The 26198-nt window shown below is 48.4% G+C and overlaps 2 protein-coding genes across 4 annotated transcripts in view; one reads left to right on the top strand and one right to left on the bottom strand.

The window, feature by feature from the left end:
- Positions 1 to 26198, bottom strand: part of LOC102443733 (uncharacterized) — a 277521-nt gene that overhangs the window by 26809 nt on the left and 224514 nt on the right. Inside the window, exon 1 of one of the 2 annotated variants that reach the window (XM_075907148.1) lies at positions 44 to 263. The exons of the other annotated variant lie outside the window; for it this stretch is intronic. Within the exon in view, the coding sequence (XP_075763263.1) occupies positions 44 to 263 (220 nt within the window). Of the gene's footprint in view, positions 1 to 43; positions 264 to 26198 lie in introns of those variants that run through there. 2 annotated transcript variants of the gene reach the window in all.
- LOC102444032 (zinc finger protein 862-like) lies at positions 211 to 25095 on the top strand. 2 transcript variants are annotated; one of them, XM_075907146.1, is made up of 10 exons: positions 211 to 324; positions 1153 to 1239; positions 3613 to 3657; positions 5538 to 5560; positions 8201 to 8307; positions 8567 to 8599; positions 11070 to 11179; positions 11813 to 11939; positions 14274 to 14342; positions 16512 to 25095. In XM_075907146.1, exons 1-10 carry the CDS (start codon positions 262 to 264, stop codon positions 18668 to 18670), a joined length of 2823 nt encoding a protein of 940 aa, XP_075763261.1. In that variant the 5' UTR covers positions 211 to 261; the 3' UTR covers positions 18671 to 25095. The 2 variants fall into 2 exon arrangements, with proteins under 2 accessions (XP_075763261.1, XP_075763260.1); XM_075907145.1 differs by having other exon boundaries at positions 3613 to 3834.

Below are 26198 nucleotides of genomic sequence, written 5' to 3'. Positions count from 1 at the left end.
GCCCCCTGGTGCCCCGCAGCTCCCCCAGGCCGCTGTGAGTTACCTGCGGGCTCCGGCCGGGGCTGGTCCCAGCTGCAGCAGCTCCCCACCCTCCGGCACGGCGGGGTTAGCGCAGCGCCCAGCCCGGCTCCCCGCTCACGGGGCTTTGTGCTCCTGGCGCCCGGCTGCAAACTCCGCCCCGGTTGCAGCGCTGCTGGGAGCCGCCTCTTCCTGTCCCCCCCTGCCCCAGCCGGGCAGCGTTTGCGTGTTTGCAGCGGAGCCATGGCCGGGGCCGGGAGCCCCGCGCGGGGGTGGTTCCAGCCCTGCAGCCCGAGGAGCAGCGCGGTGGGCCCGGGGGGCGCAGACTCGCGTGGGGGCGGGCAGGAGAGGGGCTGTCCGGCCGGGGTTGCGAGGGGCGAGGGGCCCGGGCTGGGTCCAGGAGCTGGGAGAGGGACAGCTGGGGGTCAGAGCTGGGCTGCAGGGTGGGGTGGGAGGGGCGGCTGAGTCTGGGGGGTGGGGGATGACTGGGACTTGGCGGGTCACAGCTGGGCTGCGAGGCTGGGGAAACATCTGGGGGCGGGGCAGGTGGAAGAAGATCGGCTGGGGGTCAGCCGGGTTGTGGGGCGGGGGATTGGCTGGGGCAGGAGGAGTCAGAGCCTGGCTACAGGGGGGCGGGGTGAGCGGCGTGGATTGGAGGTCAGAGCCGGGTTGCGGAGGGGGGCTGGAGGTCAGAGCCAAACTGGGAAGAGAGAGGGGATTGGTTGGGACTGGGAATCATGGGGGCTACTGGGGCTTGGAGGGTGTTTGGGAGGGGGCAGAACTGGGATGGGGGGCTATTGGGGCCCTTTGGTTGGGGAAGGTCCATGTTCATATTTTCACTGATGTTAATTAAATGTGTGAGTGAGGGGCACAGGGGACATGGGGAGCTGGGGGGTTGGGATGCACCTTGTCACTTCTAGAGGGATCCTGTGTTTTCTTTGAGAAACCTGGTCCCCTTTTTACCAGCCCCTCTCAGAGCAGCCTCACTGAGGTTGAACTAGGGCTGGGAAAAAGACATCTAAGTGCATCCCAGGGACTTTGCTTGGGCATCTGCAGGGCAGGACATGCTCTGAAACCCAGCAGTTGTGAGGCCTTTTGCAGCAGCTTGTGACCCCTGTCCCCTGCTTCTTCCAGGAGGCACCGGGGGAGCGTCAGGCCCCTCTGCAAGCAGAGAGAGAAGCAGCCAGAGCCGAAATGCAGCGACAAAGCGAGGAGCTGCTGGTAGGTGCCTGGAGCCTCCTATCCCCCCAGGTTAGCCTACAGTGCCATGGTAAATGCAGGGCCCAGCCTGCAAGCTTCAGCCAAAAAACTGTCCCCACCGGCAAGGGTGTCATTTATGGACGACTGGAGGCAGCAGCCCCCCCTAAAGTTGGAACCCCTGGAATTCATATTTCAGGTCTGCGTAAAGCCCCGTGCCCTGACTCCAGAGCAGTTCTTAAATGCAAAAGTGTTAGAGCTGCTTGCAGCTTTGCCTTTGGGGCAGGGAGTTCGTTATAAAAAGAGGGAGGCAGGTGATTAAGAATAACAAAGGCTGGTTATTCAGGTAATTGAAGAATCCTTAGATCATCATGAAAACATTGCCAGGTACTCCCTTAAAAGGTAGGGAGGAAGAGTAGAAATTAGTGTTGTACTGCTGGGCTTTGCATTTGGATCACTGCTGTTACATTTATAAATGTTCTTCAAAAAGGAGTGAACAGGGACTAATCCAAAGCTGCCTGCAAAGGGTTACAAAGAGATCTTACAAAACTGGGTGATTGGGCAACACAAGGGCAGCTGGAATTCACTGTTGATAAGTGCAAAGTAATGCACATGGAAAAATATAATCCCTACTATATACAAAAATGATGGGGTCTAAAATAGCTGTTACCACTCAAGAAAGAGATCTTGAACTCGTGGATAGTTGCCTGAAAATATCTGTTCAATGTGCTGTGGCAGTCTAAAAAGTTTAACAGAAGATTGGGAATCATTAGGAAAGGAATAGATACTAAGAAGAAAAACCATTGCCTCTATATAAAGTCTTTGTATTCCCTCATCTTGAATACTGTATGTAGATCTGGTCACCCCATCTAAAAAAAGATACTGTATTTGGAAAAGGTACAGACAGGGCAACACAAATGATTAGGGGTAAGGAACAGCTTCCATATGAGGAGCAATTAACAAGATTTGGACTTTTCAGCATGGAAAATAAATGACTAAATGATGGTTGGGGGGAATATGTCAGAGGTTTAGAAAAATCATGAATGATGTGGAAAAATAAAATATGGAAATGTTGTTCATTCCTTCACTAACATAATACAAGAAATTGTCCCAATTAACTGTGTAGGTAGCAGATTTAAAACAAAATAAATGAGTGTTTCATAGTCAACCTGTGGAACTCCTTGCCAGGAGATGATGGAAAGGTCCAAACTATAACAGGGTTCCAGCAAGAACAAAATAAGTTCAAGGAGGATAGGTCCATTTATGGCTACTAGCCAGAATGGGCAGGGATTGTGTCCCTAGCCTCTGTTTGCCAGAAGGTAGGAAAAGGCGACAAGGGATGGATCGTGACTATTGCCTCTTCTGTTTATTCCTTCTGAAGCACCTGGCATTAGCCACTATTGGAAGACAAGATACACGGCTAGAAGGACCATTGGTCTGACCCAGTTAGGGATGTGAGAGATAATTTAATTTAATAGTCATGTAAGTGCACCCAATCTTAGTGCTTACAAGATTATTTGGTGGTTCTGGGGGCTGGACTGGCAGATAGTGTGCTCCCAGAGAACCCCCTGTCACCCTCTGTATCAGGCAGCTGCATGGGGTGACAGGCAGGAGCCAGTCCATGAGGGGACACTTCCCTCATGCTGCTGCCTCTGATACAGAGGCAGCTCTGTGAAGCCTGTGCTTGAAGGAAGCAGGGGGCGGGGTGGAGAGCATGTAGACATTTGATTTAACCAATAAGTCCAGTCTTATTGGTTAATTGTTTAAATGACTACGCGCTAACATCCCTAGATCCAGTATGGCCATTCTGATGTTCTTATATAGAGCTGAAATGTATCTGCCCCCTTTCTGTAACCCAGTAAACTCCACTTTCCTTTCAGAGCTGAGATAGAGCCCAGGAGTTCTGACAGGGTCTGTCTCTCTCCACAGAGTTAGTAATAAAGTAAGAATATTTGAAGGCTAACCAGTGTCCGTTAAGTGACTTTCTGAAAGATACCAGAACATGTTAGTGTTAGAGCTGAGTGGGTCTAATATTTATTTAGTTTTCTTCTTTTTATATAGTAATTAGATACAGTGCTTCTGTCAGCAAACTGCTGTATTGTCTGCCCAAAAAAGTTTTCCAGTGCCTCAGTAGCCCCATGGATAGAGATGATGTGTGGGGGTGGGGAGGGCGAATGGGGTTGGTCATCATCCCCCCATGAGCGATCCCTCCCCCCACCTCCATGAGCGATGTACAGCTCACCCCTGCCCTGATCCATCCACCTTTTCTGGTGTAAATAAGCTTCCCAGCACCCCATGCCAGAGACCCCATGCTCTGGTAAATAACTCCCCCGCCTGCTGGAAGCTGCATTTATGGCTCTCCCCCGTTACTGACCCTCCCTCTCCTTGCTGTTGCAGAAATGGACAGAAGCTGAGCGGCAGAAACTCACCTGGGAGTGGAAGGTGCTGCGTGGGTTTCTGGAAGTGCAGGAGCAGCTGCTGCTGTTCCGGCTGGAAGAGCTGGAGCGAGCCATTGTCCAGAGGCGGGATGAGGGCGTCTGCAGACTGTTCTGGGAAACTTCCCTGCTCGGGGAGAGGGGAGGAGAGAAGGGGCAGCAGTTACTGACCCAGTCCCTGCAGGTCAGGTTGTTGTTGCAATGATCACATGCAGCGTTTCTAGGGGGGCTTTTCAGCCCTAGGCCCCACTAAGGATGTTGAGGCGGGTAATTGGGTCATCGTGTAGTCGATACAATTTGTATCGACAACACGATTAGTCGATAAGGGAAGGCACTCAGAAGGAGCTCCCCACGCTGCGGCTCTGCAGTTTAAATGTACAGGTGGGACCTCCCTGGTCCGGCACCCTCAACACTTGACCGGTCCCGGATGAGGGATTTTGCCAGACCAGGGAATGTCATTTCTGGGGCCCCTCTGCCACCGGCCCTCACTGCCAACCTCTCAGGCAGCTTCCCCCTGCCACTGGCCCCTCAACACAGGGCTTCCAGGCCCACCGGGGCAGCCCTGCTACCGCCAAGAACAGCCCCCCTGCTGCGCTCCCATCTCTGTGGGGCAGTCGCTCTGCTGGAGTCCAGCTGTGCCATCAGATGGCAACCCCACTTGGTTCCAGCTTTGTTGGGCAGCTCCACTGTCTCCCAACTCCTCCTACCCGCCCCCCCCCCACACACACACATCCCTTGCCCCCATGGTGTCACCACCAGGTGGCAGCACTGCTGCAGGCCTCCTGATTTCACTGCCACAAGGAGCTACTGGGCTCCAGCCCCACTGCAGGGCTCCTAGCCACCAGCCCTCCCTTGGACTCTCTGGTCCTGGAACATCCCTGGCCCAGAATGTTGCCAGACCAGAGAGTCCTGGTTAAGAGAGGTTTGACCTGTAGTAAGGGCCGGGTGCTCAGGCTCAGTCCCGGCTCGCATGGGGTCCCAGCAGAGCAGCCTCTGTTCACAGCGGCAGAGGCTGCTCCGGTGGCAGCCCCTGGCCCTCCCGCAATCCTGCCTCTGATAGAGGCAGCAGCACAGGAAGGGGTGGCTTTTAAGCTGGCTTTCCCCCAACACTCTCCTGCTTCCTCCTTTTCTCCCCCTTGCTGCTTCTGATAGAGAGGCAGCAAGTGGCGGGGGGGAGAATACGAGTAGTTGACTCAACCACCCACTAAGCCTAGGCTGGTTGGGTAGTCGATTAATCGACTACTTTTTTCCATATCTAGACCCCACAGCATTTTACAAAGGCGGGGGTTGGAGCATTATCTCTATGGGATGAAGAGGGAAACCAAGGCAGAGCCCTGCTCGAGGTCACGCAGTGAGTCTGTGGCAGAGCCAGGGATGATCTTGGATGCTGCAAACCCGAGACCTTCTCTTCTCTCCTATAAATGTCTGCATTTGCACTGAGAGGGTGAAATTCCCTTCCCCAGTGCAGAGGCCCCGAGCCAGGCCTAAGACCTGGCTCGTCCCAGGCTAATGGGCTACCGAAGTCAGGGGATAATAAATCTACAGTCAGTATTCCCAGTTTCAGCTACAGAAATGGTACATGCACACAAACAGGATAATCCAATTCAGCAGATGAAGTATCTTGCATAAAGCGTATTCCAATTGTCTTATTCATGACAAATATGGATTGCCCCATCCCTGGGGACATTTCACTCTCAAGGCAGAGAAATATTTTCTTTCTGTAAGTGCCTGGGGCTGCAACTCTCCCTGGGGGTGAGGAGAGGGAGATGGCAGCCACTCTTTGAGCAAAACCCCCAGTGTTGGAAATTCCCTAAGTGCCAGAGAATCCCCTGCAGGTTCCCAGCCTGGGACAAGGCCTTTGACTGCCTCTTTTGTCTCCCTCTCTAGGGCACTGGCAGTGCTGGGGGCAGGTAAGTCCTGGTCTCTTTTCAGTCCCGCTCATGGTGTGTTAGGTCGGGTAACTGCCCTGAATGTGCAGCTGCCCCTGCCCGTGCAGTGTGACACGCCGGCTCGGAGCCTGGGATCTGTCTCCCCTAGCGGCTGCCTCAGCACGGGGCAGGGCCTGGTCTTATCTGACAGCTAATGAGGTCTCAGACTCATAGACTTTAAGGTCAGAAGGGACCATTATGATCATCTAGTCTGACCCCCTGCACAGTGCAGGCCACAGAATCTCAACCACCCCTCTTAGAATAATCCTCTCACCTATATCAAAGATATTGAAGCATTCAAATACTTTGAAGGACCCAACATGCAGAGAGTCCTTCAGCTGTAATCTGTGCCCAATGCTACAGAGGAAGGCGAAAAACCTCCAGGGTCTCTGCCAATCTACCCTGGAGGAAAATTCCTTCCCGACCCCAAATATGGCGATCAGCTAAACCCTGAGCATGTGGGCGAGACTCACCAGCCAGACACCCAGAAAGTTCCCTATAGCAACTCCTATCATCCCTCCATTGACCTATTTCCAACTGATAATGAATGGTCAATTAGTTACCAAGATCATGTTATTTCATCCAACCATCCCCTTATAGAATCATAGAACTGGAAGAGACCCCAGAAGGTCGTCAAGTCCAGCCCCCCGCTCTAGGCAGGACCAATCCCATCTAAATCAACCCGGCCAGGGCTTTGTCAAGCCGAGACTTAAATACCTCTAGGGATGGAGACTCCACTACTTCCCTAGGTAACCCATTCCAATGCTTCACTACCCTTCTAGTAAAATAGTTTTTCATACTATCCAATCTGGACCTCTCCCACCACAACTTGAGACCATTGCTCCTTGTTCTGCCATCTGTCACTACTGAGAACAGCCTCTCTCCATCCTCTTTGGAACCTCCCTTCAGGAAGTTGAAGGCTGCTATCAAATCCCCCCTCACTCTTCGCTTCTGCAGACTAAACAGACCCAAGTCCCTCAGCCTCTCCTCGTAGGTCATATGCTCCAGCCCCCTAATCATTTTGGTTGCCCTCCGCTGGACCCTCTCCAATGCTTCCGCATCCTTTTTGTAGTGGGGGGCCCAGAACTGGACACAGTACTCCAGATGTGGCCTCACCAAAGCCGAATAAAGGGGAATAATGACATCTCTGGATCTGCTGGCAATGCTCCTCTTAATGCATCCTAATATACCATTAGCCTTCTTGGCTACAAGGGCACACTGTTGACTCATATCTAGCTTCTCATCCACTGTAACCCCCAGGTCCTTTTCTGCAGAACTACAACTTAACTGGTTGGTCCCCAGCCTGTAACTATGCTTGGGATTCTTCCGTCCCAAGTGCAGGACTCTACACTTGTCTTTGTTGAATCTCATGAGATTTCTAGTGGCCCAATCCTCCAATTTGTCTAAGTCACTCTGGATCCTATCTCTGCCCTTAAGCGTATCTACCTCTCCCCCCAGTTTACTGTCATCTGCAAACTTGCTGAGGGTGCAATCTATCCCCTCATCCAGGTCATTAATAAAGATATTGAACAAAACCGGTCCTAGAACCGAACCTTGGGGCACTCCACTAGAAACCGACCGCCATCCTGACATTGAACCGTTGATCACTACCCGCTGGGCCCGGCCTTCTAACCATCTTTCTATCCATCTTACCGTCCATTTATCCAATCCACATTCCCTTAACTTGATGGCAAGAATATTGTGGGAGACCGTATCAAAAGCCTTGCTAAAGTCAAGGTATATAACATCCACTGACTTTCCCATGTCCACCGAGCCAGTTACCTCATCATAGAAGCTAATCAGATTGGTCAGGCACGACTTGCCCTTTGTGAATCCATGCTGACTATTCCTGATCACTTTCCTCTCATCCAAGTGTCTCAAAATGGATTCCTTTAGGATCCCTTCCATGATTTTTCCGGGAACCGAGGTAAGACTGACTGGCCTATAGTTCCCTGGATCGTCCTTCTTCCCTTTTTTGAAGATGGGCACTACATTTGCCTTTTTCCAATCATCCGGGATTTCTCCCGATCTCCAGAATGTCTAGCCCATGGGCCGGACTCGGCCTCTCTGGCATATTTATGTGACTGCATCACATCTTCCGAGTATGCAGGCTCTCAGGTTTGACCCTTGTCTCCTCCCATTCCATGTAATCCCAATGTTGGTTCCTCTTGTTGCTGGAATATCCCAGTGCAGGAAGTGGCTCTGCTCCCCACAGAATCAGAGCATCCCAGAAAAAGCTTCTGAACCCATCTCCATTTCTCGCCCCGTTTTTCCCCACATCCTATCTTTCTGGGCTCATAGTGAGCATAGGGCTGCAGGCAGTTGACTCACCTGAACCCTGACTAGTTTTCCCTCTAAGCTGTGAGGCGGCCCAGCTTCACAGGTGATTAATCAGCCCCACCCAGTCAGAGGCTCAGGGCTCCCTGCAGGGAGCTTGCCTGACTGGGTGGGGCTGATTAATCACCAGTGAAGCTGGGCTGCCTCGCCCTTAGAGGGAACACTGGCTGGGATCATATCTGGAAACAAAGGTTAGATCCGGGTTTGCTGGAGACGGGATGTTGCTGGGACACAGGGATTGGGAATCAGGCCATTTCTTACCCCGTCTCCTTTCCCCCCCTGCAGGGAGGACGGAATTTTTCCAGAGCCGAGCTTTGTGGTGCTGGAGCAGAGACTCAGCGATTTCTCTCTGACAAGCGTCCGCCTGCAGGAGATGCTGCTGGCATTCAGAGGTGAATGGGAGTCTGGGGGCAGCATCTCCTCTGGCCCTGGGGCAGAGTCAGGGACTCTAGTGATGTCACTGACCCTGGGCACCATCTCACAGCCCTTGCGTAGCAAGTCAGGTGCCCTGTGGTGCTGGCTGTGGTGTTCATGTTACCGGCCTCAGGCTGCATCACATCTCGTAGCTAACAAAGTTACATGAATAACCCAAGGGGACCAATGAATGCGAGGGCCTGAATTCTCACCTCTCCTGTTCTCCTTTTCCCCTAGAGACACTGCAGTTGGAGCTGGGGAGCGACACAGGTACGTGTCTGTCTCTGACCTGGATCGATTCCAGACCAAACGCAGTATTAGCCACAGGGCATCACGGCCTCCAGCCACCATGTGCGCCTGAGAGCTGAGTAAGACATGAAGCAGGGTGAGCCCTATCACAGATTCACTCTGTTGCCACGTCTGCTGGGCATTCAGAGCCAATCCTGACCTGGGGGCAAGGAACAACACCCTGAGAGGTGTGAAACAGGATGCGACGGGAATGAAATAGCCATGCTTTGAGGAGTCTGAAGATTTAGAGAGTGAGTCAAAATGAGCAGGTGTGGACAGTAGAGTCCCAGGGGTGGGATGGAAGTCCAGGCGAATCCTGTACGGACAGTGGCTGAGTAAAGGGGCTGGTCTACTGCATACAGACTGTCTATGGATGGTCATTTGGAATGAGGATCTGCTGTAGCCCGGGTTCATGTTTCTCACACTTTTCACATGGTGACCCCATTTTTGTTATTTTTTTCTTTGTCATCTCCTTGCATTTACTGTGAGATGAAACTAAAAAATGGATCAAGGCTGATCCTATACAACTTGCATAGGGTGTGTTCCAAGACTTGTTCTTGGGGGCTAAACGGGAAGGAAGCAGGGGAATAGTATTTTCTTGGCTTAGGATGCTAGTAATATTTCAGCATCTCACGGCCCATTGGGTGGCCTGTCATGGACCCCTTGGGGCTGCAACCCACTAGCTGAGAAACCCTGCGCTGGATCCTGTGTTAGGTTGCCTCCCTATTGGCTATGAATGGGAAGAGGGCGTTACATTGCACGTGCACCAAGTGAATGGCGCAGCTAGTGGCTGGAGCAGATAGAGAACAACCTTGGGAAATAATAATTTCAGTGTAACCCACATTCATAATCTTTTCCGTCGCTTGGAACCCCAGCTGTGAGATTCGATAGTGACCCTTTCCCTGCCATGTCTCCATTGCAGCCAGAGACACTGACACCTCACCAGCCGTCAGCAGAGACGGAGATGAGGCAGAGAGTGTGGATTCACAGTGGCACCCCTTCAGTAGAGTGAAGGCCTCCAGGAATAGAAAATAGCCAAGTCTCTGAGCCTGGGGGAGGAGAAAATAGTGAGGAGGAATACGCAGGGAAGACGGGTCACAAGCTCCCAAATGAGCTCAGATCCAGTTCCTGTCTCGGCACTAGACAGGTTGTGCCTGATCTAGGGATGTTAGCATATAGTCGTTTAAACGATTAACTAATAAGCCTGGGAATATCGGTTAAGCCAAACCATTACACGCAACCTCCCCGCTCTTGCTGCCTCTGATACAGAAGCAGCAAGGGGGGGTGGGGCGGTGCCCATGGGAAGCAGACCTTTAAGCCAGCTCCCCAAGAGTGTCACTTCCCACAGAGCTGCCTGCCTCCCCTCTACTTTGTGCTGCTGCCTCTGTATTAGAGGCAGCAGTGGATGAGGAGGCAGGTGGGATGCTGGTACAGCCTCTGTCCACGGGGAGCTCAGGTCCTGCATGGATGGGGTGGCAGGCAGGAGCCAGTCTTGGAGGGGAGCTGATTTTTAAATCAGCAGTGTGGTGTGGCAGGGGGCTCCCCAGGAGTGGGGCTGGGAGGGCACTGGCTGCCAGCCCTGCCCCCAGGAAGTATTTTAGTAACTGTAACTGCTAAAAAGTGTTGCAGCTACACGATTACTAAAATACACGACATCTAACATCTCTAGCCTGGTCCTCGGCTCTGCATAGGTCTCCCTCTGCTAGGGGAAGGCGCTGTGCTCAGGAACCATGTCAGGTTTAAACGGTCTCATTGGCTTTATGCCTGGAGGAAGGGGAGTGGTCTGCACTGCACTGCTGTGCCAGAGCATTTTCATGCCCCCGCTCAATCCAAACCCCTACCCCTGCCCTGCCTCTTCTGACCCTGGTCCACCTCCCCACCACTTCTTTCCCCAAGTCCCTGCCTATATCCTTCTGCTCTGCCACTGCCATGCCTCTTCCTGCCCCTACTCCACCTCCTTACCTCCACTCTACCCCTTTCGCCAAGCCCCTGCCCTCTCCCTGCCTTTCACCCACTCTCCCGAGCAACCCCAGGAGCCGTCAGAGCCAGGTCAGTGGTTTCTGGTGGCACCAGGCCCCCTGCTAATCCCCCTGGATGCCCTGCACTCTGCTTCCCCCTGAAGTACCTCGCCATTACCCTGTCCCCATCCTATGGATGGGACAGCTCTGCGCAGGAGGGCAGTGGAGAAGCGAGTATCCGTGACCCTCATGGAACCTGCCCGGACTCTTTGGGTTTGTTCTTTTTTAGGATTTTGTTCGGATACTTGGTTACTGGGAAGGCTTAAAAATGCCCCTGTGGGCTCAGCCTTGGCTGGAGGGGACCACGTCCACACTGTAATAAAGGGGTCACGTGTTTCCCAGCGTGGCAAGATCGAGGGGGTGAGCCTGCAGGGAAAGGGCCTGGTGGAGTCCTGATGGGAAATTAACTCAAGCCTGTTCTGAAACCTCCACAGTCGCCCTTCTCGCCCCGCCAGGCTGCGGAACGACGTCCGTCTTTTACCCCAGCTCATTCCCTCCTGCCCTGGGACAGGGCAGAGAAATGGCTGCGGTGGAACCAGTTCAGGTAGGGATCATTGGGGAGGGGGGGCAGCAAATACACAGGGGGTGGGAAGGTCTGGGTCTGGTTCGGAAGGTGGGGCAGGGCAGGAAACACAGAGGGAGGAGAAAGGGAGGACGGGGTTTGGGAACGCCTCCTGGGCTCATTAATATGTGCTCTGGATTCTAGGAACAGACCCATGAGGTTTATTGGGGGAAATGCCCCAACTTGTGGAACAGGAAACAACCTGCCTTGGTGGGGCTGGAAAACTGGCCTGACTCCCAGTGCTGAAACCTGAACTGGCCGACCAGCGGCTGCCAGGAGATATGAAGGGGGACCCCCAGCACTGAGGCTCAGGGGAGCTTCCTCTCCAGCTGCCCCTCCACATCCAGCTCCTCACAGTGAGGAGGGTGTTGGGCTGCCTGCCATGGGGCTGCATCTCCTGTATCAGTCTCTAGCTAGTCGGAGTAGGATGGACCTGCTGGGAGAGACCAGGGCTCTGTCTTCATCCCCTCAACCGGGTACTTCCTGAGGGCTCTGAGCAGGGTGGGGGTGGGACTCGGTTCACTGTGAGCCACACGGAGCTTCCATTTTATTCAATCCTTTCCTGCACGAGTGGTGGGGCAGCAGGTGCTGAGTGTTGGGCTCTTGCCCTTTCAGGGGCTGGTGACCTTCGAGGAGGTGGCTGTGCATTTCACCGAAGAAGAGTGGGTTCTGCTGGACCCCGCTCAGAGAGCCCTCTACAGAGACGTCATGCAGGAGAACTACGAGAACGTGTCCTCGCTGGGTAAGGAGTCCTGTCCCTGCCATTCTTAGAAGGGGAAGTGACCATTTAAGGTCAACGTCCTCCTGCCCCAATGCAACCTTAACTCTGCCCTGTCTCTGCATCACCCCAATGTGCCAGTGACACACACTAGCGCTCTAACCTCCTCTGCTACAGGGAACTGAGCACAGGAGCAGTTATCACAATAGTCGGGCATCTCCTGTTTGCCAAGGTAAAACTGGGGCGTAGGTCCAGCATAATGAACAGAAGATTCCTGCCCCTCAATCAAACAGAGCGCACTACACGCAAACCAGCTCTGACTTGCAAAATCATGCCACTCCCTTACCCTCGCCTTGAGGACTCTGAGTCACTGACTTCACTTGCCCCTCACTAGGTCTTGGGGACCATTAGTGTGTCTGCCATCAGCCTGCTGACAGTCCCATTGGCCAGAATGTGTGCACCATGTACTGTTACTGACACAGCCTACAACACTCAGCAATGGAATGGGGCAGACCAGGTCCCTGAGGGTTCAAATGCACCTCGCTTCATAACTCAGTTACAACCTCGTTCCAGCTAACCCTTCCGCCAGCCAATTACAGCTATGGCTGACCCAATACACGCAACTGGAGGGCATGCAGTTAAATGCTGGCGTTCCAAACTGTGGAACACACATAGTGGCATGTTCTTTTAGTCCTTTCTCCTCTCTGTTAGTTTCATAGGTTTTTCTGGCCTCTTCTATAACACACAGGGTGGGGTTAGAGTTAAGGTTACATCACAGGATGATGTGTACTCTGTGTTTTCAGAGCTTTACATTTAGTCACCGTCCACTCTGGAAGGACATATGGCAGCACTGGGCGACCTTAACTCAGCTAAAGAAGTTAATGACCTGTGTCTACACTCCAGATTTTGCTTTTGTAATTCGGTGAAGGGTTCTTCACATGTGTAGCCATGAGACCGATGGTGCCTGAGGGAGATATGCTGCCAAATTTGAAAGAGCAGGCCAGGTGTGAATCTGCATGGGGCCATCAGAGCACTTCAAAACATTACTCTTAGCTCTGAAATTTTGGTAGCTGTTGGCTAAACTTCCAGGAGGATTTTCCTGCTGAAGACAAGAAAAATGCCATGTTCTTTGATAGCCATCATTGTTCAAGCACACACGGAAGTGCAGTGGCTATAGCAGGTTCTCTTGATCTAACCAATTAATTTGAGAGGAGGCTGCTGGAAACCTAGCATTTAACAGAGCCTGAGGGCGTGTCAACACAGAGTGGGGCCTCGAATCTGTCAACTCTGGGTTTGAAATGGGGGCACTACGTGGTCGGGGGGGGGGGGGAGGAGGAACTTTTCCCCAGGGATCTACTCACTCTAGTCCCAGATAGAGCGCTTAACTGCATCCCAGAGTGTGATGAATTCAGAAGCTGGAAGCAGAGCCTTTGCAGCAGGGAGTGTGAATATAAACAGTGGGAGGTAATTTAGGTAACAAAAGACTTCTCGTTAAAGTAAACTAAGGCTCATGAGAAAATCCTAAAAGTATTTTCAAGGACTCCAGGCTAAAGATAGGAAATAAAGAGTAGGAAAAACTACTGAGACGAGAGAGAAGTAAACTGTGCTGTCCCCGGGGGTCTGTAGCAGAACCACTGCTTCATAAATGGTCTAGGGAAAAGGGTAAACAGTGAACTAGCAAAATTTGCAGATGATACAACATTTATTCAAAATTTATGCTTATGCAGAGTTACAAAAGAATTTCACACAACTGGGAGACCAAGCAACACCATGGCAGATGAAATTCAATGTTGATAAATGTTGATAAATGCCCAAGGCAAAATACAATCCCAAATATGCATACAAAATGATGGGAACTAAATTAGCTGAGCCTATCAATAAAGATATCTTGGTGCCATTGTAAATAGTTGTCTGAAAATATCTGTTTCATGTCTAGTGGCAATCTAAAAAACCAACAGAACAGTGGGACTCATTAGTGAATGGATAGATAACACAGAAAATATCGTACCACCTCTATCTAAATCCAGGATACGCCCACATATTGAATACTGTGTTCTGCCTTGATCACACCATCTGGAAAAAAGATATATTGGATTTGGAAAAGGGACAGAGAAGGGCAACAGAAATTATGAGTACTGAGCACATTCCATGTGAGAAGTGGTTAAAAAGACAGGGACTTTTCAGTTTGGAAAAGACCTGATTAAGGAGGGGATATGACAAAGGCCAGCAAAATCATCAATAGTGAAGAAAAATTTATTACGGAGGTTGATTTACTCCTTCAGATAACACAAGAGCAAAGAGTCACTCAATGAAATGGGTGGGCAGCAGATTTAAAACAAAACAATTATTTCTTCGCAGTCTACCTGTGGAACTCTTTGCCTGAGGATATGAAGGCCAAGACGATAACAGGGTTCAAATCAGATCTAGGTAAGTTGATGAAGAAAGGTCCTTCAATGGCTATTAGCCACAGTAGGCAGAGATCCAACACCATGTTCTGCTGTATCCAGCACCTCTGTTTGACAGAAGCTGGGAATGGGTGACGGGATGAATCGATGAATGATTGCCTGTTGTGTGTGTTCCCTCTGAAGCACCTGGTATTGGTTACTGTTGGACGATAAGATACTGGTCTAGATGGACTCTTGGTCTGGCCCAGTGTGGCATTCGGATGTTCTTACTTAGAACCCAGATGAATCTGACCCCCTACTGTAACCACCTACACCACCCCTGTAGGGGGTCCACTCCAAGAATTTGGCTCTTACTCTTCCATGATATTAATGGAGGAGGTACAGGGTCTGGGACGGAGATTGGGTGCAGAAGGGAGCTTGGGATAAAGAATTGGGGTGCAGGAGGTGGTGGGATCTGAGAGGGAGTTTGAATAAAGGAGGGGATTGTGACCTGGGGTAGGAGACTGTGGGTGTGCAGGGTCCAGGAGGGGTATGGATGCAGGGGAGGATTCTGACCCAGGGGAGGGGTTCAGGAGAGAGTGCAGGATCAGGGATTGTGACCTGGGTAGGAGTGTAGGGGGGGGGCAGGGTATTGGGGGACAGGGTTTGGGAGGGGGACGGAGGCGCAGAGGATTAGGGGAAGGAGGGGCTGGGGTGCCAGATGCAGCCTCTGGCCAGCAGGCATTTATCTAGGCAGCACCCAGCAAGCAATCCATCATGTTCCTCAGCCAGACTCCCTGCCTTCCATGCACCCACAGGCCGCTCAGAGCAGCCGATAGGGGCCATGTGGCTCTGAACGCTGTGAGCCTGGATAGGGAGAGGTGCTTTGTGTGCTGCCTATCCTGCAAATAGGCAGCTTCCATTGTCCAGGAAGTGGCCAAAGGAAGCGGCGAGGTTGTGCTGGGGACGGGGGCAGCATGCGAAGTCTCTCCCCCTGGGCTTGTAGCAGTCAGCTGCTCTGAGCAGCGTGTGGGGGAAGGACAGGCAGGGAGCCTTGGCTAAGGCTCCCGTGGGCCTTATCTGGCCAGCGGGCTGCATTTTTCCCACCCCGGCATAGCCACAGGTGGCCTTTAGGTGTGTGTAAGGGAAAGTGGAGACCGGGCGTAGGTGGTGGGGTAGTGTAGTGAAGTGGGGGAGGTGCATACGGGAGCATGGGGCATGCAGGGCTGCAGTGGGGAGAAACACCTCTCCCTGCGGCCCTGGCAGCTGAGGAGGGAGGCCTCTCACAGTGAACCATGTTGCGTGATTTGTGTGCTTGCACTCATGGGAGATGATCGCAAGAGAGAGTGATTTGCCCAAGCGTCTGATTGTAGCAATGCTTGGTGGGGGTGGGGTGGGGGGGTCTTTCTGACTCTGAGCGTTCTTCTCTCTGCGCGGGGGGGTGGTTGCAGATTCCCATGTGTGTGACTGTGGATCTTGTTTGTCCATCCCTGTGTGTTCAGATTAAAACAGTACTACCCTTACCTCTTTTTGTGTGCGCTGACTCTCCTTCTCCGTGCCCAGTCTCTTTCGAGCTCTCTGCTGTGGCTTTCTCTAGCTAGAGCAGACCTATTCAGTCTTGCCTCCATCTCGCAAGAATGGTCCCCTGCAGCAAAGCGATCACTGAATTATGCTGTGCAGGTCTGCATTCAAGCACCCAAATCTCCCTTGCCTATACTAAGCAGCCCAGTCTTCTCAGGCCACCCCTCGTAGCCCTTTTCCCAAAATAACCCTGCTGCGTTCTTTGTCAAGGAGCCCTGAAAACAGTTCCTGCTGTCTACAAATTCCCCTCTTGCTCTGGGATGGGGAGAAATCCTCCCCCCGCCCCCTTCAACCTTGGGGCTGCAGCAGCGCAAGGAGAGGTCTCTGCATTAATTACTCCTGTGTGCTTATGCTAACAAATCAAAACTCCTTCCTTTTGAGCTACTTCGCTACACAGTGCTAGGAATCACAGCTCACGTTATTTTAATTTGCCTAGATTTTGCAAACAAAAAGTGTTTAAAACCTATTAAGTAACATTGAATCCTACCCCTTTTGGCCCTCTCTTGAGCTCTGAGTCAGCCTTGGCAAAGGCAACAGGAGCAGCTGCGTTTTTCATATCCGCTATATACATGCGCTCTGATTTTTTTCCCTAAAAACAGGATACATGATCTCCTTCTCTTCCTTTTAACAGCCATCTGTACGCAAAGGCAAACAGGATTAGCCGGCAAACAGGCAAACCCTAAGAAGAAATGCTGCCTCACATTCAAAGAAGAGTGGCTGGATGAAATAGTCGAAACAGAATCTCAGCAATTTAGAGGCAAGAGTCGTGTGCAGCTAAGGGAAATTTTCCAGTACAGTGCCGATGTGGGCTTGATCTGCAAAATGTGTGCTAATGCTAGAATCTCCAGCGACTTCTCTACGGGCAAGAAATGGGAAAATGGATGGAAGTTGGACTACATGAAGAGGCATTTATCTAGCAGAGGTCACGAATCTGCTGTACATATTCTTAGAGGTGCAAATTCTCACCTACCGAGACTTGACATGCAATGTATTCCATTAGAAACCACTAATAACAGAAAGAAGAAACTGGAACTGATGGAGAGGCAACGTGCAAAGCCAGAAGAAATAAAAATTCTCATAGACAATGTTCTGCTTGCAATACATATGAATGGCTCCATGAACTGTGTGCAAAGTATAAACGACCACATGGCAAAGTATCTGCCTCTTCCAGCGAGTTGGCGTAGCAAAAACTATGCTTTCAAGTTTCTGGAGTCCATCAACAGTGTTGTCCACGCAGAAATCATGTCACAGCTTCGCCTCTCATCTTACCACACGCTCATTATTGATGAAAGTGCAGATATTTGTGTTAACAAGGTGCTGATAATTTACTTTAAGTTCAGAGATGCAGCATCTGCAGCTTATAAAACCGTGTTTGGTGGCATTATTAAATTATCCGCTTGTAATGCGCAAGCTATTACAGCGGCTATCAAAGATTTCTACACACTGAATAAGCTGGATTTGATGAAAATGGTCATGTTCACATCAGATGGTGCTTCTGTCCTGCTGGGGGGAAACAATGGAGTTGCCACACAACTCAAGCAGTATGTTCCGCACTTAATAGAGCAGCACTGTGTGGCCCATCGAGAAGACTTGGGGTTAGTTGAGGCATGGAACCAAGTACCGATGATGAGAACGATAGAGACACTTTTGAAGACCATTTACACCGTCTTCTGCCGATCCTCAGACGGACGGGGCCAATTTGAGGAAATGGTAAATGTCACCGAAAATGAGACTGTATCATTTAAACCTCTCAATGAAGTGAGGTGGCTTTCTCGACATTTCACGGTAAGCGCTCTCATGCGCAATTATGAGACCCTTCTCAGGTACTTTGAACGGGAACTCTCAGAAAATAATGACCCAATAGCAAAGTACTGCCTGAATAAGCTCTCTGACACCAATTACCGTATCACGCTAATGGCATTAAATGATGTCTTACACGAATTAGCAGAGCTGACCAAATGCTTTCAGAAGAGCTCCTTAACAACTGTTGAAGCTGTGCACTTAGCAAGGGACCAGATTCGAAAGATGAGAGGACAGTATCTCGGAGAAACAGTCTTTTGGAGCAACAGTGTAAAACACCTCATTGGCTCACGCACAAGAGGTGAACAATTTAGCGGTGAAACTATTCTGAATTTCGTGTCCCTACTGTGTGATCATCTCAATAAAAGGTTCCCGGAAAAAGAACTAAATGAATGGGCAGCTTTTGACTTTGCTTCACTTTCCTCCCAGCAAAACAGTCATGAATTTGGCAGTGAAAACATTGTCAAGCTAGTTGACAAATACCGAAAAATTTTGGACCTTAGTCGAGTGACGTTGTCTGCTGAAAACACCATGGAGGAGGAGGAGGAGGAAGAGGAGTTCATTGTGAACCAGTACAAAGATTACAAACGGATAATTTCAGAGAAACATGAGGCAAAGCTGCTGACAAATTTCCAGGAAATGGTGTCTTTCAGTCTACAAAATGCAGAACACTACAGCATCATTTCACAACTGGTGGATATATGTGCAACCTTCCAAGCATCCAGTGCTGATTGTGAGCGTGGCTTCAGTCTTATGAATAATATCAAAACTAAAATGCGGAGCAGATTGAAAGAAGCTCACCTGGATATGTTAATGAGGATAAAATTTCACACTGCAAATGCAGGAGAAATAAACCTTGATACTGTCTATAATCATTGGAAGAGTGGTAGAGACAGAAGAGAAAAGGTTCGTGACCAGCGGCGGGTATCTGTCCCAACATCTAGCCTGCCAACTACCAGCTCGAGGTCTCATTCCAGTGACAGTGATTAGTGGTCTAATCACAAAAATACATTAATTTATTTCATGTGTCAAAACAAAAGAACATTGAATTTTATGTCACAACTTACAAGAATCTATTGCAATATGGAAAGACACTTACATAAAAAACGTTTTTCATGGTTCACACCAAGAGATACAGTCTTTAATTTCAAGCATAAAGAAAGCGTATCAATTGTTTTATTTTATGCAACAGTACTAATGATAAAATATTTTCTTTCTTATGTCAAGAAAATGGATAGCTTTGTTTTATGCCCCAAAGAAATAAAGATCTGTAAGATTCTAAAAGATCCCAGAGGGGTTTCCCTAGGGATTTTATTTGGGAACTCTATTCTAGTAAGACTTTATTAGCTGTTTTGGTTTTTATTATTGATTTTAGTAACATCTTAAGCAGTGTATCTTGTAAGATTCTAAAAGGTTACTGAAAACTTGGTAGTGTTAATTTTCTTCTTAATTTGACTCCTGTGGCACCTCCAAGACTAACAGGTATACTAACCAAGTATATACTAGAATGAATTTTGTTCTACGCACTAGTATATTTATGACTGCTTCTGTAATTTCCACTTCATGCATTTGACAAAGTGGGTTTTTGCCCAAATAGATGTTAGTCTTTACAGTGCCACAGGACTCTTTGTTGTTTTTTGCAGATGCAGGCTAACATGGCTACCCCTCTGATACATTTTTTTTAATTTGATTTCCTATTAAATCAACATTTTAAGCAGTGCATCTTGTTAATTATCCCTTGTTATATTCTTTCTTCCATGCCTATGGTAACTTTTTAAAAAATATATGTTTCTACTGGTGGCACACATCCTCACATTATCTGGTTGTGGTGCTTCACATAACAAAATTCCTTCTGCATGTGGATAGAAAAAATCAGAGGGGACATTGTGGGTGACCCTAGTTTAAGAATTTTTGAATCCAGGCTGAATACCAAGGCTCCAGCATCCATTCAGCGGTTTGAAAATCTGAGTCCAATCAACAGTCTCTCAGCCTGCCTCTGTCTTCCATTTGCCATCAATCCTTCTTTTTTTGATACTGCTCCTAGTTGTTGGCCCGCTCTGAAATACCAACCATCAGTTCATTGTGTAAATGCTTCCTTTTCGACTGGTCCCTGACACTGGAGTGTTCACGGATTGCGAAGGTATAACAGGCAGTGCAGGTGGAGATGCCTACAAGAAGATATAAAATAATGTTGTTGCTTCAGTGATTCAAAACTGAGTGCGTGCATATGCCCTGGGAAAAAAATCCTCTCGAAGAATAGGGTATTTAGTAAAATTGAATTTCAGTATATAGTGAGAGGAATGCCTCGGGCCCCAGGAGCTCCATAGACACAGCTGGGTTAATAGCAGTGAAAAGGGTGCAAAGAGAATAATAACATGAAAAATCAAACTTTTGCTGAAAATTACAGAACTCCTTGGGCTCTAGAGTCAGACATGACTTACTGCTAATGTTCCTTCTTTTTTTCATGCAGTTGCAGAATGAATTTTGTATATGCACCAAATTGTGAGGTGATTTGCACCACCAGAAGAAACAAATAAATATCAAAAAACCTAGATATGATATATATATATATATATATTAAGTTACCATAGGGATAACTGATAATCCTTTGTCTTTTACTTCCCTGTGCGGTTTTATTTGGGGACTTTATTATAGTAAGGCTTTATTAGTGGTTTTGGTTTTTATTGTTTGCTATTTTAATTTATTTTTTTCTTCAGCCTGTTAGTTTTTGCTTATTATTATGCACCTGCTTTTTCATTGCCACAATGGGTGGCCCCTGAGTTAGGGTGGTGGCACAGAAGATATTTGTTTTTACCTTCAGGCTGGATAAATACCTTTTTGTTACTAGGGGGCTGTGCCCCCTGCTTGCTATACTTGCCAACCCCCCTCTCTCTGGGGGTAGGTGTCTGGCCAGGGAGAGGGTTTAGGAGCAGACTTGGAGGCAGGGTGTCTGGCCAGGGGAAGGGTGCAGGAGCAGGCTGAGGGCAGGGTATCTAGCTGGGGGGAGGGGGCAAGTGCGGGCTGGGGGTGCAGGGTCTTGTTGGAGGGTGTGTGTGAGGGTGCAGGGTCTTGGCAGAGAGGGTGTGTGCGGGGCTGGGAGTGCACGGTCTCAGCAGGGTTGTGAGTGAAGGGGCTGGAGGTGCAGGGTCTCAGTTTGGGGGAGTCTGAGTTGAGCGGGCTGGGGGTGCAGAGTCTGTATGGGGAGGATGTGTGAGGAAGCTGGGGGGGTGTGGTCTTGGTGGGCTGGACCAAGGCCGCGCCACCCCCGCCTCCGCAGCCACCAGGGAGAGCCTGGCTGCCAGGCTGAGGCTATGGCACGGCAGCCCCAGCCCTTGTCCCCCTGCCGGCCACCGGGGAGGGCCAGCTCTCCCCCTGGCCACCAGGGAAGGTGGAGGCTGCAGCTGCCCCGGCTCTCCCCCCAACAGAGAAGGGCTGAGTACATGATGTGGCAGCCCCAGCTCTTCACCTGGCTGCCGGGGAGGAGCAAGCTGGGGCCGCAGTGCAGCAGCCCAGCTCTCTACCAGGCAGGGTTGGGCTGGGAGTGGTGGGGCTTGGCTCCCGGGGCAGGTCCTCAGGCAGAAGGGACAGGGCTGGAGTTTCCCTTCCCCAGCTGGGCTTTCACCACCCATGCCATCCAGCCTGGGGACACCGGTGACGTGATGGTGTCATTCGGTCATCCTGCAGGACATTTTTTTTTAGAGAGAGAGTTTTGCCATTAATGAATTTAATTACTATTTTTACAGAGTGCAGTAATGCTCAAATGCCAGTCAAGATTTCAAAAACCAGCACTATTCTTGTATACAAAATCAATTAAGTGTTTTACATTATTTTTATCAGTCTTATTTAGATTTTTTTGTCTTAACTTGACCAGACTCAGATGAGCCTAAGCTCTGAATTCCAGTAATGGAATATGTTTGTAAATTGACCTGCAGACTACTTTACGAGGAAGTTACAGGTTCCATCCTTGCTCCTTCTCTGTTCCACAACAAACCGATTTCTCCCAGTTGTCCCCTTCTCTCCACCGCTCCTGGTCGGCTTGCCATATCTCTTGCCCAGAGATTTTAGAACCCAAAGCGGTGGTATCTTGAACGGGTTTTTTTAAAGGAGGTGTTCGAAATAACTTAATGGGGACACCACCTTTTTGCTTGATAAATGATTGGCACAAACAAGAGTGGTTTCACCTAAAAGTATTTTATTTGGTGTTAAGCACACACACATCCTTGTAGCGGTAGGTTTAAAGCAGTGGTCCAGGGCCACTGATCCACAGAAAAATCAGTCATGGGTCACACAAGTGAGAAGCAAAAACAAAACAAAAACCCCAAATCCCTACTGATGTGGCCCCCGACTGAGAAGCAGAAAGGCACTCCCCACATTCCCCTCACACACCAGACCCTAGAGGGACCCAACATGGTAGATTTTGTGTGCTCCAGCCCCATGGTGTGGGGGAGAGCTGGAGTGCCAGGGCCGGATCCCCAGTGCAGGGTGGGGGGCGGGCCCTGAGCCTTGGGGGCCAGATCCAGGCAAGCATGCAGCCCCGGGCCTTAGGTTCCCAGCTCTGGTTTAGAGCACTTAAAACATGTTTATCAAAGTTATAAGGAGCTTAGAGGAATTAACAATGAGACTTTCAAGGGTTCTCCTTGCATCTGGCAGCTGGGAAGTTTAGATGTTAGACTTGCCCAAAAAATAGTTTTCTTGGATTTCTTTAAGGAGATTTTTTTTTTAAGTTATTGATAACTTGAACAAAGCACATAACGTATAGTAACTTTTAGTGGGTTACCACAGCAAACCCTGATTGCCGTTTAAAAAATAGCAAATTTTTACGCTTTTTTTGTTCTAACAATAACATGTATATGTTAGAAGCACTTAAAATCAAGTTTTGATATTTAAACCTTATTATTATTATTATTATTAATAAACTGTAACTTTCTTTAAATTGTAATTACCAGAAATGCAAACATGCATCTGCACGGCTTTTAAGGCCTAAGATTATTTTTAGTTATCTGGTGTTTGGTTTGTAGCTAGCCACAAAATGGCTGACTGCAGCACTGCTGCATTTTGGGGAACATACAGGAATGTTAAATGTTGGGTTACATTTAACCCAACTCAACTAGCTCAACTAGCTCCATCAAAGCAACTGTATCTGGGCCTCATCTTCTCTAGGATTTTCCATTACTACAAGGATAGTTGTAAAACCACTCAGGAGAGATTCCCATGCCACTCAGCTGATTAGCAGAGTGCCCACAACTAGTTTTGTGTTTCTCCTGGTGGTGCACATTTGCACATGCCTCGGTGCACATAAAATTATTCCCCATGTGGATGGGAAAAAATCCACACATGGATGGAAAAGAGAAGCAGGAACATTGGATATAGCCCACATATAGTTGCTGGGATTTACTCATAACCTCACCTACACTCCATCAGTCAAAACAAGCATGGAGCATCTCCTTTCTACTGTTCCTCCCACAGCAAGGAGTTTCCATCAGTCACCAAGTTCCCCTTTGTGCACAAGTTCCCTCATGCTCACTTGCATTCACATTGCCAGGAGTTGTGTTGAACAGCTGTTATTTTTGTGCCATTTTTTCATTTAAAATATATTTCATTACCACAGTTTCTGTGACACCCAAAGACAATGGGGTATGTTGGAGACATTCCCTCCTTTCCCGTCATCTCAGAATTGCCGCCACCTGTCTGAGCTGTGTAGAATTTATCTTCATATTCTATTCCTCCACCTTCCTTAGTTTCCCATTCTGAGCTCTCGGTGCTTAGGAATTATGGTTTCATTTCTTTGATCTTCCACTAGACTCATTAGATCGGAAGTGAAAGTGTCTCAGACCTGGAGGGAGAACTTGTAATGGGTCTAAAATCTTGTGATCATTCTTTGCTTAAAACCTCTTTTTTATCTATTGGTAAAACCGCTTCTTGTCTTTTTCCTTTTGAATTGGGATTGTTTGTAGATGGGAAGGTTGGCTGGGGGTTTTTCCCCCATTCTGATGATGCAAAAACTTTATAAATAAAATGCACAGAAATTATGAGGCAGCATGGAGTGAAGCTGGAATAGTATATATTTTGGAGAGTTTGTCTGTCTGATTGAGAACTTTTAAACTGTAAGAAGTAGGAACACTAAATTCAGTATACATCTTCCACTTCTCATAACTCAAAGCAACGTAACATTAAGGGTTTGGTTGGACCATAAAAACAGTATGTGCTTTGAATGGGATTACTTCTCATAAAACTAAAGAGAAAAGAGGCAGAATCACTAAATCAAGTTAAATCCTCAAAATTTACATAACTGAGTGAATGATGAAAGAGATTGAACCACAATGAGCCAGAAACACCAGATCAACCTGGAATCGGATTGCTTCTCAATAAACCTTACAGAAACAGAGAAATTTGGAGTAGTGCTCTGTTTTGGCACAGCTAAACTGAATCCAAATTGACTATAGCTCTTTTTATTAAAACATAGCAAATGATAAGGATTATAGGGATGAAGAAAAAATACATTAAGGAATTCCCATTTTTAAAAATTTACTTTAAAAAGACATATTTTAACAATTCCTTTTTTAAGAAATCCAAAACAAAAATTAACTTCATAAAAATGACACTGTGTTTTTGAAAAATACAATCATTTAAATAAAGCATGTACATTTTTCTTTTATTTTTAAAAAATCGCTTGAGTTAAGGACTCAAGCAACACTGGGTCAATCTGCTAGTTTTGTATATAACTGTGATATTGCATATAATGCATGCCATGTGAGGTCTCAGGGGAAATGCTATGATCAGGTGAAGGTCACTGTTCCATCTACATATGCATATGAAGTTATGCGAATGTGTTTTATGGTTGTCTCTAACATATGCTGTAGGTCTAAGCAACCAACTACTAGCTCTCCCAAGACAAGGGAGATTACCAATACCCAGGCGGTGCTATTGAACCGACATCACCACCCATTGTCCAACAAGGGAGCTACCATTCAATGACTCACCTGCATGAGACCACTCTTGGGGAATTCCTCAACCTTACTGGGGGGATTCAGCCGTTCTCACCAGACATGCCTGAACTTGTGTTCTCCAATCACATGGACTGAGAATATAAGAGAGACCACAGGGGCTCCATGCTTGGCCTTTCTCCTGCCCCCCACCTGTGCTGCAAGCAACAACACTCACAACAAGACTGATGACTCCAACAGATAAGAGTGGCCCAGATTTCAAGGGTGAAATCTATAAACTAGAAACTGTAATATCCAGTGGTGTGAGAAAAACTGTTTAATCTAGTTGTTGCCCTGTTTAATAGGGTTGAGAGTTAGATGCATGCTTATTTTATTTCTTTTGGTAACTAAGTCTGTTTATCGTTAATAGTCAGTTAAAATGTATATTTTGTAGTCCAATAAACTCGTATGACTGTGTATCTTTACCAGTAAGTTTGCCTGAAGTGTTTGGCATGTTTGCTCTGGAGTTTTACAAAGGCAAAAAAATCTGTTCACTTTCCTTTGATGAAGTGGTGAGCCAATTAATACATTTGCACTGCTCATTGAGTAGTGCAAGATGGGATATTCCTGAGGTACAGTGCTAGGAGCTAAGGGGGCTCACAGGTGCCCTTTCTCTGTGTAATTCATGAGTATGTGATGAGAGTATGTGATGGTGCTAAGTGATAACAGGGCCCAGAGGGGTTTGCTGCCTGTCACTAACAAAAAGCATTGTGAGATGCAATAATAATACAAAGGCATCAATATTTTCAAATGGATGCTGAGGGACAGTAGATGGGGAAACCCTTGGTATGAACCCCCACTGAGGCAACAAAATTCTTCTCTTAGGTAGAGGTCAGAGTTCAGAATCCAGATTCAGTAATGAGAAAAAGGCCTCAGAATAGGACATTTCCCACAGGAGTTAGAGGATCATAAAAAATAGGGAAGATGGGTCAGCCCCAATGTTCCCTCTAATCTTTTCCATCCATGTGCAGAATAAATGTATGCGCATTCAGACATGGGTGAATGTGCACCCACCAGTAGAAATAAAAAACTTAGCGGTGGACAATCTACTGATCAGCTGGGTGGCATTGGGATTTCTCCTGAGCAGCTGCAATAGCATGCATCTTACAGGGAACTTACTGTAAGTTCCTATTCATGCTTACTGGTCAACACCACCATGTCACTGATAGACACTTGACAAATTTAACTAGACTAAGTGATGGGTGGAAAGGTGTGGGGGAGGACAGGGGGAAGGGATGTAATGCACATAGTTTTCCACACAAAATAAAAATAACAATAATCTAGCTACCTGGAAGGAAGGGAGAAAAATGCTCACAACATTGGTGGATCATGACTAGTACTTTGTCCCACTAATCATTTCATATTGTTCCAACATATTTAAAACAGGAGAAAAAATTCTGGTACATGTCCTTCTTTCACATTAGCTCATAATGATAGTTTTATTTAGAAGTTAAGTATCAGAGGGGTAGCCGTGTTAGTCTGAATCTTCAAAAGCGGCGAGGAGTCCTGTGGCACCTTATAGACTAACAGAAGTG

This window comes from Pelodiscus sinensis, chromosome 24 (assembly GCF_049634645.1).
Source record: "Pelodiscus sinensis isolate JC-2024 chromosome 24, ASM4963464v1, whole genome shotgun sequence".
NCBI classification, from domain to species: Eukaryota; Metazoa; Chordata; order Testudines; family Trionychidae; genus Pelodiscus; species Pelodiscus sinensis.
This window is presented reverse-complemented; position numbering and strand designations above follow the sequence as displayed.

Bases quoted from the DNA above. Each gene is read 5' to 3' on its own strand.
- LOC102444032 (XM_075907145.1), top strand. From the start codon at position 262: ATGGCCGGGGCCGGGAGCCCCGCGCGGGGGTGGTTCCAGCCCTGCAGC. The intron at 5,561-8,200 runs GTAAGTCCTGGT...CCCCCCCTGCAG, and splicing joins ACTGGCAGTGCTGGGGGCAG to GGAGGACGGAATTTTTCCAG. The intron at 11,180-11,812 runs GTAGGGATCATT...TTGCCCTTTCAG, and splicing joins CTGCGGTGGAACCAGTTCAG to GGGCTGGTGACCTTCGAGGA.